The sequence below is a fragment of the Peromyscus eremicus genome, chromosome 18 (genome assembly GCF_949786415.1).
Source record: "Peromyscus eremicus chromosome 18, PerEre_H2_v1, whole genome shotgun sequence".
NCBI lineage: Eukaryota > Metazoa > Chordata > Mammalia > Rodentia > Cricetidae > Peromyscus > Peromyscus eremicus.
The window spans coordinates 28,426,365-28,442,076 of record NC_081434.1 but is presented as its reverse complement, the minus strand read 5'-3'; the positions used below and the strand labels follow the sequence as shown (position 1 = coordinate 28,442,076).

General features: G+C 42.6%; 1 protein-coding gene across 1 annotated transcript in view; it reads left to right on the top strand.

Annotated features, from left to right (window-relative positions):
• The window catches only part of Poc1b (POC1 centriolar protein B), a 106,329-nt gene that overhangs the window by 44,159 nt on the left and 46,458 nt on the right, over positions 1-15,712 (top strand). Inside the window, exons 5-6 of the mRNA XM_059245649.1 lie at positions 7,133-7,240; positions 7,368-7,483. Coding sequence (XP_059101632.1) covers positions 7,133-7,240; positions 7,368-7,483 — 224 coding nt within the window. The remainder of the gene's footprint in view (positions 1-7,132; positions 7,241-7,367; positions 7,484-15,712) is intronic.

The window sequence follows — 15,712 nt, the reverse complement described above, 5'->3', positions numbered from 1 at the left end:
GGTGCTGAGTAGAATGTATTTCCTGGTGGTGGGAGCTGACACTTAGGGATGGACATGGGCTAGAAGGGAGGGTCTGGGGGAGTTCCACTGGAGGGAGAAAAGCAAGGGGTGCCACCAGGATCTGCTTAGTCCCCTGGGAATGGGGGCTGAGAGGGAGGTGAGGCCACAGCCAGTAGTCTGCTACAGAGCTGGGGTTGAGACTGAGGGATTGGATTTGGAGGAGAGGAAGGAGAGTGAAGATCTGAAGCTTGCCTACCTGCTTTGTTGACCTACCTGCTCTTCTGGTTGGGATGGTGGCCAGCTGTCCCATGGGTTCTCGTGGAGAGTCTGCAGAAGTTGGAGAGGGCATGGCGAGGGAGCCATAAGAGATCTGAGTGATCTGCTGGAGATGGAGGCAGAGAGGAGGGGGAGGTCACAGCAAGTGTTCTGCTCCATATCTGGGGATGAAACTGGGGCATTAGATGAGGAGGAGCAGAGGGAGAGTGGGGGTCTGAAGACCACCTCCCTGGTTCCCTGGCTCCATTTGCTGTTTTCTTTTTTTTTTTTTTTTGGTTTTTCGAGACAGGGTTTCTCTGTGTAGTTTTGGTGCCTGTCCTGGATCTCGCTCTGTAGACCAGGCTGGCCTCGAACTCACAGAGATCCGCCTGGCTCTGCCTCCCAAGTGCTGGGATTAAAGGCGTGCGCCACCACCGCCCGGCCATTTGCTGTTTTCAGTGAGGTAAAAAGTTAGGAGTAGCATCAGGGCAGCTTGTGAGGAAGAGCAAGGCCCTGAGAAGAGATGGGTACAGTGCCAAGAAGAGCCCAGGATGCAGATGAGGAGATAGGCTGGTCCTGGAGGGCCTCCCGTCAGCAGGCTTGACTCAGACTTTTGTCCACAGCTGGTGTAAAGCCACACAGCATTTGATTGAAGATTTCGAGTTCACTTCTGTTGCTGTGGACTACGAGCGAGCAAAGTGCCAGTTGCAGATGGAGGAGACCATGGTGATGGAGGGAAAGTTGAAGATGTGGAAGAGAACTAGAAATCAGCCATGAGTGTGTAGTTTCTGGATAGAGAAACTATTTCCTGAGAAGAAGACAGATAACTAGGAGAGGAAATGATGCACAGAGATGGGTCCAGTGTTGGAGGCATCTTCAGGGTGCTCTAGAGGGGACGCCCTGAAGGCAACTGTATTTTTATAAGTAAAGGTCCCAAGAGAGACATCAGGCACGTAAGTGGTAAATGACCTAAAAATTAATGACTGTTCGGTGCCACACTCACTCCTCTTTTACCATTTCCACTTGACTTTCATTTCTCAATAGTTGCAGGGATGAATTCTACAAATATAGTCAACATGGCTTCTCTTCTTACCATTTAAATAGATACAAATGTTTTCTTCATTGCCTTACCTTCACCCTCAGGATGGAAGCACAGATCCGATCAGAGAAGAGTCTGCTAGTTTACAAGGCATGTATGAGAGTTTGAAATCTGCCTGTAGTCTAGACTCTCACTACACCAAGAGAAAACCACATCCGTGTGGTAGTGAATTTCACAGGGTTACATGGCCGGGGGAGGAAGGGTGAGAGTGGAATGGCCCTGGACCCAGGCCTGTACTGGGCATTTCATTATTTTGAGTGGCTTCCTCCTCCTCTTCCTGCTAAGGGCATAGTGCTTACCAAACAAGACACGGTACACCCACACGGTTTGATCTTAGAGCTCTGAATGCTGAGAATGTGTTTTTGTAGAAAATACATTGACTGATCAGAAACCATCGAAGGAGGGTTATGGCTGTAAGCAGGGGATCAAGCACCTGCCTAGCACTGATTCTCCATCCCCGCGTAAATAAGGAAAGAAAAGAGTCCAGGAGGAACAGTTCCTCAAGTATGAGTGTGGACACACAACTTTCTATAGTTTCCAAGTTAAAGAGTTCCTGCTGTTTAATTTGGGCTACTCTTAAAGACCTGGAAACCAGTTTTTCTTGAAAAAAAGTTGGAAAATGTCTTCATTCTTTTGGTGTGCCAATGATCATTAAGGGATTCACAGTCATTTTGGGTGGACTTGTCAAGTGCTCTTCAGAGAACCCATTAGTCACCACTGACTAATTCCTGGAGTCTTAAAAGGTGCCTGAGTGGAACTGAATTGAGATTGAAAATCTATTCATTGTCAGTATAAACCTTAGGTCCTTCTAACATTTTAAAAACTAACAGTCCTGCTAGATGGCGTTGGAACCTTGACAATTAAAGTCTAACTTGTGCTCATGAAAGGCAGGACAAATAGAAACCTGTCTTTTGGATGTTAACTTATTTGTGAAGTCTCTAATTAAAAATCAAAGGAGGAGGAGGAGGAGGAGGAGGAGGAGGAGGAGGAGGAGGAGGAGGAGGAGGAGGAGGAGGAGAAACAACACGCCCACTTTGGACCTCTCAGAGGAGAAGCATGTAGGAATTAAAGTGACTGGGGAGAGAAAGGCCTGACCTCTTAGGCTTTGCACTGCCTCGCCCCGCCCCACCCCCAGCACCTGCTCCCCAGCCTCCTCCTGCCCTTTCTGCTGACCTGGGGTGCACAGCCCCTTCCATACCTTTGGTCCCAGGAAGTTATTCCCAGCCCTGAATCTCCTGCTGAGGGAGAGTTTTCCATACTGAAGAGAACCTGCTTTTTCTCACTGACACATTTCAGTGTCTTCCCTGGAGCTTCTGGAGGACAGGTTTTTGTTGTTGTTGTTGTTGTTGTTGTTGTTGTTTGTTTTGTTAAAAATATCCCGATACCAACATCTCTAATTATATCGTTTGTGAAAACACCATGAGAGAGAAATCTTACCTCACTTCTAACTACCTTCCTCCTGTCCAGGGCAGCCCTGTGCTGGGAGCTGGCAGGTACTCTGTTCATCTTTGAGTGACTGCCCTCCTCAGGAACCGTCACAAGGAGAGAGACCATGCTTGTTTTACTTAATCGCTAATAGCAACCAATAGCAGTGTGTGTACTTTTTCTCTTATTCGTTTTTATTGTTTGAGGTTTCCTATGGGCATATAACGTGTTTTGATCAAGTCTAAACTGAATCCCCTCCCTTCCACTTCGCCTCCTACCCACCCCCAACCCCCTCCCTTCCACTTCGCCTCCTACCCACCCCCAACAGACATTTAGAAGAAGGGTCATCTGTGTCTCAGCATTGCCTCGTGCTTTCCTTCCATTGGAAAACTTCCGGGCGGGGCTGGGAAGATTGCTCACTGTGGGAAATGCTTGATGTACAAGCATCGGGACCTGAATTTGATTCCCAGCACCGTGCAAAAGCCGCATGCGCATTTGTAATCGTCCTTGGACAGGAAGAGCCGGGGATCCCTGGGGCTCATTAGCAGCTAGCCTGCCTAGTCAGGGAGCCCCATCCCAGTAGGAGACCTTTCTGGAGTAAACCTATGGTGCATGTGTACATGCGCTGGCTGTCTCTCTCTCTCTCTCTCTCTCTCTCTCTCTCTCTCTCTCTCTCTCTCTCTCTCTCTCTCCTTCCTTTTCTCTCTCTCCTATTTCTCTTTCTGTAATACTAACACACACACACACACACACACACACACACACACACACACACACACACACGATAGGGATCACATAGAAGCTATCCAAAACTTTCAGTGCTTTTGCCGTTAGAAAACACTTCCCTTTTGTCCGAGAGTTGCACGCCGGGAAACCAACAGCCTGATTCACTTCTGGACCCTTTCCTTACTCCTGTATTAGTTATTCCTCTGTTGCTGTGAAAAAACAATGAGACCAAGGCAACTCACGGGTTTACAGATGCAGAACATCTGAGTCTGTTGTAGCAGAGACAGCAAGGTATCTGGAGCAGCAAGCCGAGAGCTCACATCCTGAAGAAGCACAAAGTAGAGAGAACCAACTGGAAATAGCACAAGCCTTGAAACTCTGAAAGCTTGCCTCCAACAAGGCCCCAGCTCCTAAACATCCCCTAAACAGCACTACCAACTAGGGACCCATTCAAATACATAAGCCCACTGGGAAATTCACATTTCAGCCGCCACATTCTACTCCCTGGTGCCTGTAGGCTGGGGGCCATATCATAATGCAAAATGCAATTTCTTGATTGTAACCTCTTGTAAAATCAAAAAGCAAATTGTATATTTCCAACATATGCTGGCACAGAATATATATTGCCGTTCCAAAAAGGAGAAATGGGACACAGTGAGGAAATACTGGGTGGGGTCTTGCCCTGAGGTCAGCCTTCCCTTTATTAAAATGCAGATCAGGCCCCTACTTCCTGGTGCCTATCTCCTTATCTCTTTCAGAACAAGTCTTAACTGTAACTATAGTTCCCTGGTGCTCTTTTTCTCTTTACATTGTACATTTTGTATTTCTTTCTCCCCTGCTTGCTATTTTTCATTGTAGACCTGCAAAACAGTCATTAATAATAGCCATGCCACAGAGAGCAATATTATGCTGCTTCCACCAAAGAAAGCAGTCCATTTCTTTCTGATTTAGCCTCAGACAAATTCTTAGGACAACAGCAGGAAGAAGCCACATTCTCTGACAAAATATTGCAGGAACAGTCTCTGGGCCCGTTGTTAATATTGTTCTTCTCTGAAACCTCTTGAGCTGGGCCCCTACACTCTGCATTGGTGTCAGTACTACTGTCGTCAAAGCTCCCACTAGGATGGCCCATTAAGCTCTGCTTACCAATTCCAACACATTTCTAGTCCGAAGTTCCGGAATCTTTTAGTATTCCTCCAAAAAACAATATGGTCAAGTTGTGAACGATGACACCCCACTCCTGGTACCAAATTCTCTATTAGTTACTTTTCTGTTGCTGTGATAAAACACTGTGACCAAGGCCACTTACAGAAGGAAGAGTTTGTTTGGTCTTACAGAGTGTGAAGAGTACATGATGTCAGGGAGGTCATGGTAGCACGCAGTAGGTACAGCAAGCTGAAAGCTCACATCTTGAACAAGCCAAAGCAGAGAGATCCAATGGGAAAGGGCATGAGTCTTTAAAGCCAGTCTCAAAACCTACCTCCATTGATATACTTCCTCCAACAAGGCCACACCTACTAAACACCCCTAACCAGCATAACCAGCCGGGGACCAAGTGATAAAATACATGAGGCTGTGTATCTGATTTTTGAAATTTGAAAGACGGAAATTCTCATTCAAAACATCAGTAATGCCATCGAGATATAGCTCAGTGGAAGAGTGCCTGCTTACTATACACAAGACTCAGATTTTGATGCCCAGCACCACAATTAAAACAATAACAACAGCAACAATAATAATTGTAATAGGATGATTTGTGTTGCATCATTCCAGTTGATTAAATCTTTTAGCATTACTTCCTCATCTTCGTCTCTTTTCTTACTATTTTCACATTAAGTAATTTTTCTAAAAGAAGGCTGATTAAGAAATACGATTGCTGGGTGTGGTGGCATACACCATTAATCCCAGCATTCTGGACACAGAGATAGGTGGATCCCTGTGAGTTCAAGGCCAGCCTGATTTACATAGAGTTCCAGGACAGCCAGGATACAGTGAGATCTTGTCTCACAGGAGGAGGAGAAAAAGGCAATTTGAATTGATTCCTGCATAGTTTATATTTACTGTGAAAAATAGTTTATATTTAAAAATTATATGAAAAATTTAGTTCCATGAAGGTAATGAGTCAGTTGTTTTTTCTACGTCCATGTCAGATAAGGTTTTCTATTTGAAATATTTCTATAATATTGTTTCCCATATTTGCGTATTTCTCGTGTATTTTCTGGAGGAAAAGATTAGTAAAATATTACTTGTCGTTTTAAAGTCATAGAAAACTACTAAGAGTGGAAGATTTTCTTCCTTGGAGGATTATTTTCATACATTTCAAGAGCTTGCTTCACATAGAGCTTAATAATATGTCTGTATGATTTTCTTTTTTACATGATGAGTTCAGAAGTGTGGGGTTCAAAGTTTCAGTTGTGAAGAATTATTTCTAGCTCTCTGTTAAGAATAAGTTAGGGGGCTGGAGAGATGGCTCAGTGGTTAAGAGCACTGGCCTCTCCCGGGTTCAATTCCCAGCACCCACAAGGCAGCTCACACCTGTCTGTAACTCCAGTGCCAGCGCTTCTGAAACCCTCACACAGACATACATGTAGGCAAAACACCAATGAACATTCAATAAAAATAAATTACATATAAATTTTATGTATATGTAAGAGAGAGTGTGTGTGTATGTGTGTGTTAGGAGTGCAGAGAAATAAACATAAAGCCTTTAATTATATTCCACACCTAAACTGAAAATTCAACAGAAATCTGGACTTTGGGCTGGAGTTAAACTACACATAAATGTGCTCATCATCACTGGTCTGTGAGCTGATTTTGTCCTTCCTGAGCTTTGCAGCTGCGGAAATTCGGCTGGTCAAGAAGCTGCTTGTAGTTCTCCTTCTAAACTTCTCTTTGTTTTCTGTTTGGTTTCTGATCGTTCTGACTTTAAAAGGCAATTGTTGTTACAAATAAGGAATAAATATGGAAAATAGTGTAGGAGCAGTAGACAGGGTGTCTGCAATCAATCTCTCTCTCTCTCTCTCTCTCTCTCTCTCTCTCTCTCTCTCTGGCACTCGGGTGTAAGCTGGAGCAGGACAGAGCTGCTCACTGAGTGACTTGTCAGGAAGCCACTGACCTTAGGAATCAGGTTGATGTCATTTCACTTTGATTCTCAATCCAACAGCCAACAAAAGCTTCACTACCAGCTTGATGGGATGAGTAGGAAAAAAAAAACTCTTGAATAGATAATGGTAGAAAATAAAAAATTGAAAACTAAAAACAAACAGGAAATGAAGGACTTTTAAACACACAAGGTATTTGGCTTGAAAGGAGTGCCGAGTTGAATCACAAACCTCCAGGAGAGCCACAAAACTGAATTAATTAATTATTTAATAGAAACAGAAACAGAAAAAAAAAGGAACATGGTTAGTCTATGTGACATGTTTGGTATTTCAAGGGTCTCCAGTGTTTGTCATGGTGATACGTTGTTGCAAAGATATCAGTTACAAAATGTAACTTTGCTGTGTGGTCAGTGTAGTGTGGTGACGGTGGCCTCTGCTGTCTGTCTAGCTTGACTTGTGTGTGGTATGGAGCTATGTGGTGGTAATTCGCCAGAATTGCTCACGTGTAAAACCTTCTGCTTTCTAGATTCTCGCCCGATGGAAGATTAATCGTGTCGTGTAGTGAGGATAAAACTATCAAAATTTGGGATACTTCAAGTAAGCAGTGTGTGAATAACTTCTCAGATTCCGTAGGGTAAGTTCATTCTCTGTACATGTATTTGGATCTGCTTGCTAAGGAGATCGTGTATTATAAGCAGCTCAGACTTTAAAATGAAGGTAAAGAAACTGAAATGTCAAGCCCTCATATTCTTTCTTCCTAGATTTGCAAATTTTGTGGACTTTAACCCTAATGGTACATGCATAGCCTCAGCAGGTTCTGATCACACTGTGAAAATCTGGGATATCAGAGTGAATAAATTACTCCAGCACTATCAAGGTAACAGTTCCCCCAACCAGAGAGAAGTTTCACTGCCAAATGACTGGGAAAAGGAAAGGCTGGGAAAGGCTTGTGGCTGGGTTTAGATCTCTTCCTGGGGTCAGAGGCTGGTCTTAGCTGGCTAGAGAACACAGTAGTAGACTCCCACCACCAGAAGAAACGAGAGGAGAAAGAAAGATACAAAAGATGTTCATTTTATGTTTTAGTGAAAAGCAGAGACAGAAAATGTATTCAGTGTGGCCGTGTTGGGGGGTGAAACACATAAAGGGCCCCTTGATCAGCACGTCAGTCTTGAGGAGCTTAGGAAGAACGGAGGCAGGATGCAAGGAGGTATTCGTATTGAAGCAGTCCTGGCCAAGGCTTCCTTGTCTGAGTCTGTAAAGGAGGCAGGGACAGTCCCTTTAATTCCTCTGCTGAGGGGATGACTCTCCTTCCTACACTCATTTCGTTTCTGTCCCATGATGAGGCTCACCTTCGTGGATCATTATCTTCCTCTGGGAGATTGGTCTGTTCTGAGAGGTTTTGTTTTTCCAGGGGTCCAAGGTGACTACAGGTTTAGGACATGCATGTGTTTATGTGCGTATTTTTAGCCATAGCTAAGGAGACAGAGAGACACAAAATGAGGGCAAAGATCCCAGGCTGTCAGTTTCTTGTGGCCCAAAGAAAGAGCCGACATTTTAGCAAAAGCACCTTCTAAGCGCCCATTTCCGTTTTTCCCTGTGTTTAGATATTGCTCAATAATAAATGAGTGCTTGAGAAGAGAACAGGCAGTGATAACCGGGCATCCATGTGAAATGAGCCAGATGTTTAAGTCTAAAAGTGGAAATCCCAATACAAAATTGGATACTAGCATCCAAAGCAAAAAAAAAAAAAAAAAAAAAAAATCCAATGAAATAAAATCTATAGGGAGTCATCTTCCTGGCTAATTGCTCTGAGTATGGACTACTAGGAATGAATGGACGCTGGAGGAAGGAGGTGTCAGGCAGCCATACTGCCATACTGAAGAACCATTTCTCTATAATCCCTTGGCTGCAGTTACATTTGGAAGGGCTCACATAAGTAACTGTTTTAGTTGTTCACTTTGAGAGAGGGTCTTCCTATATAGACTAGGCTGGTCCCAGTCATGACCCTCCTAAGTGATGGGACTGTAGGTATGTACCACCATGTCTAGCATGACTTTATTTTGACTCTGAAGACATCCCCCATTCGCTAGGAACAGTTTTCTCTGAAGGCATGGCCGATTAATCATCTAGTGATTATCATAACTGTCCTTAGTCACTAGGCTGAGAGCTGTCCCCGTTGGTCTGATCTGGTCCTGTGTCAGGTAGGGGAGGGGAGATGAGCTATGACAAGGAGCCAGTGTCACGAAGGCTCCCTAAATGCCATCCTTCCCCTTTGGAGCCAAATTCAAGTAAATAAGAAGTATAGAAGGCCCTTAGGCTGGAATTCATTCTTAACTTAATTCTATCTGTCCTATGGGTGATAACCTGGCATCTTGATAATCCTTAGGTCATTTTGTTAGAAGATGTATTTATACAGAGTATTAGCAGACAACAGAAAAAACTTTATAAAGAAAATAGAAATCACTACCAACACGAGCAAATATTTAAAGACATATGGGATTGAAAAATAAATATGTAGTAGGGTCATTTTTTGCTGAGTTTGATTCTAAGTGCTTTAGACAAGAATCAAAACTGTGGGAACCAAAAGTCTTAGAACACTCATATTTAGAATTCTGCAGGAAGTTGAAAAACTGAGACTGGGGCCATGGGTCAGTGGTTAAGAGCGCTTGCTGATCTTGTAGAAGACCTGGGTTCAGTTCCCAACACCCCCATGGCAGCTCACAGCTGTCCACAACTCCAGTTGCAGGGGATCTGGTGACCTCTTCTGGCCTCTGTGGGCACCAGGCACACACACAGTACACTTAACGTACATGCAAGCTTAACATTTTACACATAAAATTGTAAAGTAAATAAATGTTTTTATAAAAAAGGAAGTCGAAAAATTGACAAATGGCCTTGGTAATTTCATTACATTCAATGTTACGATTGACAACATTATGACCATCAAGCTGTCCTAATTCTCTTCTTAGAAATATATTTAAATTTGCATCCATTGAAAGAATAGTATAATTTATCAATAACAGGATACTTATATATATATATATATATATATATATATATATATATATATATATATATATATATAAGTTCGGCTTAATTTTGTCTTTTTTATAATTTTTTTATTTTTGAGATTATAACAAAATTATATTATTCCCCCCTTCCCTTTCCTACCACCAAACCCAAACTTTAATGACATCTCCACCCCTCCCCCATTTTCTTTCAAATTGTCGCCTCTTTTTCTTTAATTGTTGCAGTGTGTGTGTGTGTGTGTGTGTGTGTGTGTTCCTAAAATCATAAATACAACCTGCTCAGTCTGTGTAATGTTACTTGTATTCGTACAACACAACTTCTCCTCCTAAGGCTCAGGGATCATTGCAGAAAGATTGTTGTAAGAGCCAGAGGAACAGGGAGTTTGCCGTGAGATTTTGTCTCCTAAATATGTGAGAAGCTGCACCCATGAAGCCTCACCAATATGGCAGCCTGAACATGAGCTGAACAAGGAGGACCCCAATAGACATGCTGACATGGAAAGACAGAAAGCTAAGAGGCCTCCAACCTAGATAAGGAACTTCAGGCAACTAAGGAATGTGAGAGTAAAGAAATAGTCTTCCCCAGGGAGGAGCACACCAATTGATTATTTGATACTGGATGGCCCTGAAAAATATGTACATTGGAGTCATTTTTGTCTTCTAAGCATAAACAAAGGTTTTCTAAATAAAGTAGATGGACTTGTTTGGAGATATCCTCTGTAGGTAGAGTTTTTCTGTGTCCCAGCAGTGGCTCCCAAATAACCACAAGAGACTTAATATTAATTATAAATGCTTGGCCAGTAGCTCAGGCTTATTTTTAGCTAGCTCTAATAACTTAAATTAACCCATTTCTATTCATCTATGTGCTGCCCCAAGGCTTGTTTACCTCATGTACGTGCTTCCCATCTTGCTTGCTCTGCATCTCGTGGCATCTCCCAAGACTCTGTTCTTCTCAGCATCCTCTTAGTCTGGCTTTCCTGCCCAGTCTCTTCCTGTCCAGCTATAGGCCAGTCAGTTCTTTAGTTACCAATGGGAGTAATATGTATTGACAGTGTACAAAGATTGTTCCACAGCGGTCCCTGTTGTCTGTGCTTTTAAAGACTAGGGAAGCACACTTGGAGGATATAATGAGAAACATTCTAGTTAACTCTGCTTAGAAATGATAGTCAAGATAGGGGAATACAAGCCTGGTAAAGGATTAGTACCACTAACAATTCTAGAGGGAGTAGGGGAGATGGCGTAGTGGGTAAAGTGTTTGCTGTGCAAGCCTTGAAGGCCCGAGTTCAGATCCCCAGGTCTCATAGAAGCCCAGTGCAGCAACACAAACATAACCCCAGTTCTGCGTGGGCAGAGATAAGAAGTCTCGCTGATGTGGAGATAAAGGAAGACTGGCCATATGACATCAACCTCTGGCCTGGCCCACTCACCCAGAGAACACACACATACACACAGTTCTAGTTTGGACGATGGCAACTAAGTAAAGTGTTCTCAAGATTTCCCTTCTAAAAAGCTTATCCATGCGGGGCAGCAGTGGCGCACGCCTTTAATCCCAGCACTCGAGAGGCAAAGCCAGGCAGATCTCTGTGAGTTTGAGGCCAGCCTGGGCTACCAAGTGAGTTCCAGGACAGGCACCAAAACTACACAGAGAAACCCTGTCTCGAAAAACAAAAAACAAAACAAAAAAACAAAACAAAAAAAACAACAACAACAACAACAAAAAGTTTATCCGTTGGAGGAACATAAATACATTCAACCTACCAAGGAGCCTATAACCACTAGCATCAGAGCTACACATTTCATCAATAGAAGTTTGTCTCCTACTTCTGAAGCAAAAATTTGGACTTCCTGACTTAGTAAGATAATAGATCTATAGGCAAAAAGTAAAATTGTAGATTTCTCACAAATTTAGGTCCCAGTGCTAGTGTCATAGACAGACTTATCTTCTGATGTACATGTGCATCTTATAATCAAAAATCAAAATGCTTATTCACCCAAGCCAAACAGATTATTACTTAAAGGAACATTTATTGGTCACTTTGAATGTATTAGCATGGTTTTTAAGTCTGCATTTTTCACATACTATGTAGATGAAATTCTGACATACATTCTATGTCCAGACATAGACATATATGGTAGTAAATGTAATAGAATTTCTTTTAAATATTATTTCTTTTTTTTTTTTTTTTTTTTTTTTTGGTTTTTCGAGACAGGGTTTCTCTGTGTAGCTTTGCGCCTCCCTGGAACTCACTTGGTAGCCCAGGCTGGCCTCGAACTCACAGAGATCCGCCTGGCTCTGCCTCCCGAGTGCTGGGATTAAAGGCGTGCGCCACCACTAAATATTATTTCTAAAATGGTCGCTTTGAAGGCTTTAACTCAACAGATACTTGAGCAGACCTTGACTTTGTTAAGACTGGGTCAGAAACCCTTACCATCAACAAAGAGGCACCTTTGTCCTTAATGCGGATTCTTCTTTGTAAGGGTTACTAAGAGCAGAACAATAGCTTTTTAAAGTCTTACTGCCTTAGATATAAAGAATTAGGTTCAAGCCTTACAACGGTGCATTAACTTTTGGCCTTAGAAAACCCTCTAGACAAATTTATATTTTGAAACACCTTTCCCAAAAGCTTTTTGAAGTTAGGCAATTGTTTTTTCTTTTTGTTTGTTTGGTTTTTTTTAAAACTTTTATTGATTCTTTGTGGGTGTCATATCATGCATTCTGATCCCACCTTATCCCCTCACATCCACCCTTTGCCCTTGCAACTTTCTCCCCCCAAATCCAAACCGAATTTAAAAGATAAACCAAAAGCCAAACAATACAAAGCAGAAACAAACAAACAAACAAAAACCACAAAAAATAAATGAGAAGAATCTTGTCATGGAAGCTGCAGTGTGGACCATTGAGTCATAGTTTACCCATTAGTCCATTCATCTTTACTTGCAAGTATTCATAGGCAATTGGTTTATTGTTTTGTTTTTTTTTCCCTAGGACTCAGAATTAAACTGAGGGCCTTGTAATTCTACTACATCTCCAGTCCAAAAATTATTTCTTGATAAAATAAAAAACCTTAGCCGGGCGCTGGTGGCACACGCCTTTAATCCCAGCACTCGGGAGGCAGAGCCAAGCGATCTCTGTGAGTTTGAGGCCAGCCTGGGCTACCAAGTGAGTTCCAGGAAAGGCACAAAGATACACAGAGAAACCCTGTCTCGAAAAAAAACCAAAAAAATAAATAAATAAAATTAAATTAAATTAAAAAACTTTATGCCTTTTCATAGGTTTTTCATCTATATGGCTTAAATTCTTTTATATTTCCTAGACATAAAATTTCATGTGTTAATTACAAATTTAACTCTAGATAATCTTTCAGCAAAGAAGCAAAGCTTCCAGAAAAAAGGAATCTGTTTGTTTGTTTGTTTGTTTTTTGAGACAAAGTTTCTCTCTGTTGTTTTGGTGCCTGTCCTGGAACTCACTCTGTAGCCCAGGTTGGCCTCGAACTCACAGAGATCCTCCTGGCTCCTGCCTCCCGAGTGCTGGGATTAAAGGAGTGTGCCACCACCACCCAGCAAAGAAAGCAGTCTTAATCTATTTCTCTATAACTGGCAATGTATAAAAACACAGTTGTTAATAGTTCAATTGTACTACAAATGAGAGATGGCTTCAAATTGGGTTTATGAGAGAATGAAGCAAATTAAGATTACCTGCTTACAAAACTAAATGAAAAATGTGTCCTTCAAGCCTTATCTAAGCAGGGATCAACAGCTTGGTTTTAAAATCTTTCCCCCTCTTCCTTCAATTCCACCATCTACATTGAATTCTTAAATGCTTTGCATGTCAGGCCTTGCTAAAAAAGATCTTGAAAAACTATTTTTTTCCCTTTTAAAATAACAAAACAAAATGGCAGCAGCAAAGTAGAGAAGTGGGGGGGGGGGCAGGGAGTAGGGCGGCAGACAGACCAGGCAGCAACTGCTAGACATATGTAGTCTGAAAATCATCACAAAACACTCTTTTCTATGCATTTCAAAGTAGACCTGCCAAGAACGGCAGTTTACGTGTGTGGCCTTTTTTTTTTTTTTGTCCCCGTTTTCTTAGTCTCTTGACTAGAGGCTCATCTTGGAAGCCAAAGCAAATACACAGATACTCAACAAGTATTGCACCAGTAAGATGTAATATTTAATATTATTATGATTCCTTCTTAGAGTGTCACCCTGGACATGTCTCAGGAAGCCCCAACACGAAGGAGTTCAGTGTGGGCACCTCTTGGTTGAACTGTTGGGGTCCTTCCAAGCCACGAATGCACTTTGTGGTTCCCCATGAGACCTCAGCACAGCCCATGGCCTGACACCTCAAGACTCCAGTCCCCCAGAGCAGGCCAGAGGGAACATTTGTCTCTTCTACTCAATTCGATTCTAACTGGACTGTTGCTATAGCCAAGTAGTTTTCAGTGTCCGTTAAGCCAGTCATCATAGACTCTAATGGAGTGAAAATGATATGGCACACAAAAAGAGTTTACGTGATTCACAGTGCAATCTTAGATAAGCCACCAGAAGCTACAAAGGACAAGTGAGAATACTCCCTAAGGGTTCCATGACAGGACAAAGTTCATATTCCATGGTGATACAAACTACACTAAGATATCCCAAACACTGCTATGTCTTGGTATACCTTATATCCACTCTCTACTAGTTACCAACACAGAATTCCGGAACTCGGCCATCCCTATCATACCGGAAAATCCCCAAAAGGTTTAAAGACTCCACAGTGGCTCAGAAGATAAGGGACCGCAGAAATTCAAACTAGTTCAGTCAGAAGGAACCCAGACAGCTCCAAAGAGCCTCCGAACTGACAGGGGAAAGAAAGGGCGGGGCCTCAGGTGCACTGATTGGGAGAGCTTCAAGGGCCTGAAGGGCCAACCACTCCTCTCTCCACCTCGCCAAATCCAAGCAGAAAGCAGCTGAACCCAGCCACAGTGGAGAGATCAGAAAAGTTCCCGGAATAAAAGTGATTCAGCAGCTGTGGGGACCACCAGTCTCTCCCCTCCATCCAGGCTTGATGGGCTTGAGGGGATGATGCGAAAAAGGTGTCATTGATCCTGATTCAGCTCGACAAAGTTGTACCCAGAGATTTTAGGGCAGAAGTGTTGGCCCTGGCAACTCCTAAAAGCTCACCTTGGCCACACACCCCCAGTATGCCAATTAAAGAGAGGAAGAATACTGAAAAGCACAGTGAGGTATAGTCAATGTGGCCACATTGGGAAGAGGAATAGATGAAGCGGTCTGGTGTCATGCCCCCCACCCCATCCATCTCTTTAAAGGGACTTTAAAACTGACGTGGGAACGGTAAAAACAAAGTTACTATGGTAGTTCTCAAGCTCTGGTTGCCTGCTCAGTGGGAGAATCAGTAGTTGATGTAATCCCAAATGAATGGGAATAGCTAACTTGGAGGAAACTAGCTTCCTTCTGTGTGGGTGTACTAAAGCTGAAAGAGAAAGAAATGGTTTTCTAGGTTTATATTAGCTCTATATTAAATCTACATTGTTGTGCATGAAGATCATCTCTACCACTTACTCCATGATTTCTATGTAGCAGATAAACAAGTCAAGCCTTACACAGTTCCTAATAGGCATCATGACTTCTTTTAGTTTTAAGGGTAAGAAAACTGATGGAGTAAACTTAAGCCTGTGGAACATCATGTATAGAAACCATACTTTTTGATCACTATGTTGTACTGCCTCCTATTGGAAGGACGGTGTCCAGAAGTGAATTCTCCTTCACATACGCCTCCACACTCACCGCTCAGTAATCCCAAGTACCCAGTTGCTCTTTAAATTTAATGTGAGGCTGAATTACAGAGCTTATACGAACTGATAATAATCAGCTATTAATTATTTTGGTACTATAGCCGAAGACTTTATAGCTGTGTGCCCAATAATATTCTCTTTGTGACATACTCTCATTTCCGACGTGATTCGGTCTCTAGCTGGAAGCTTCGTGCCACATGATGTTCGAACATTTAAACGCTTTGGGGAGCTCTGGCTTGGCTGTGACAGAGAGGCTGCCTTGATCCTGTCTTCACAGCAATG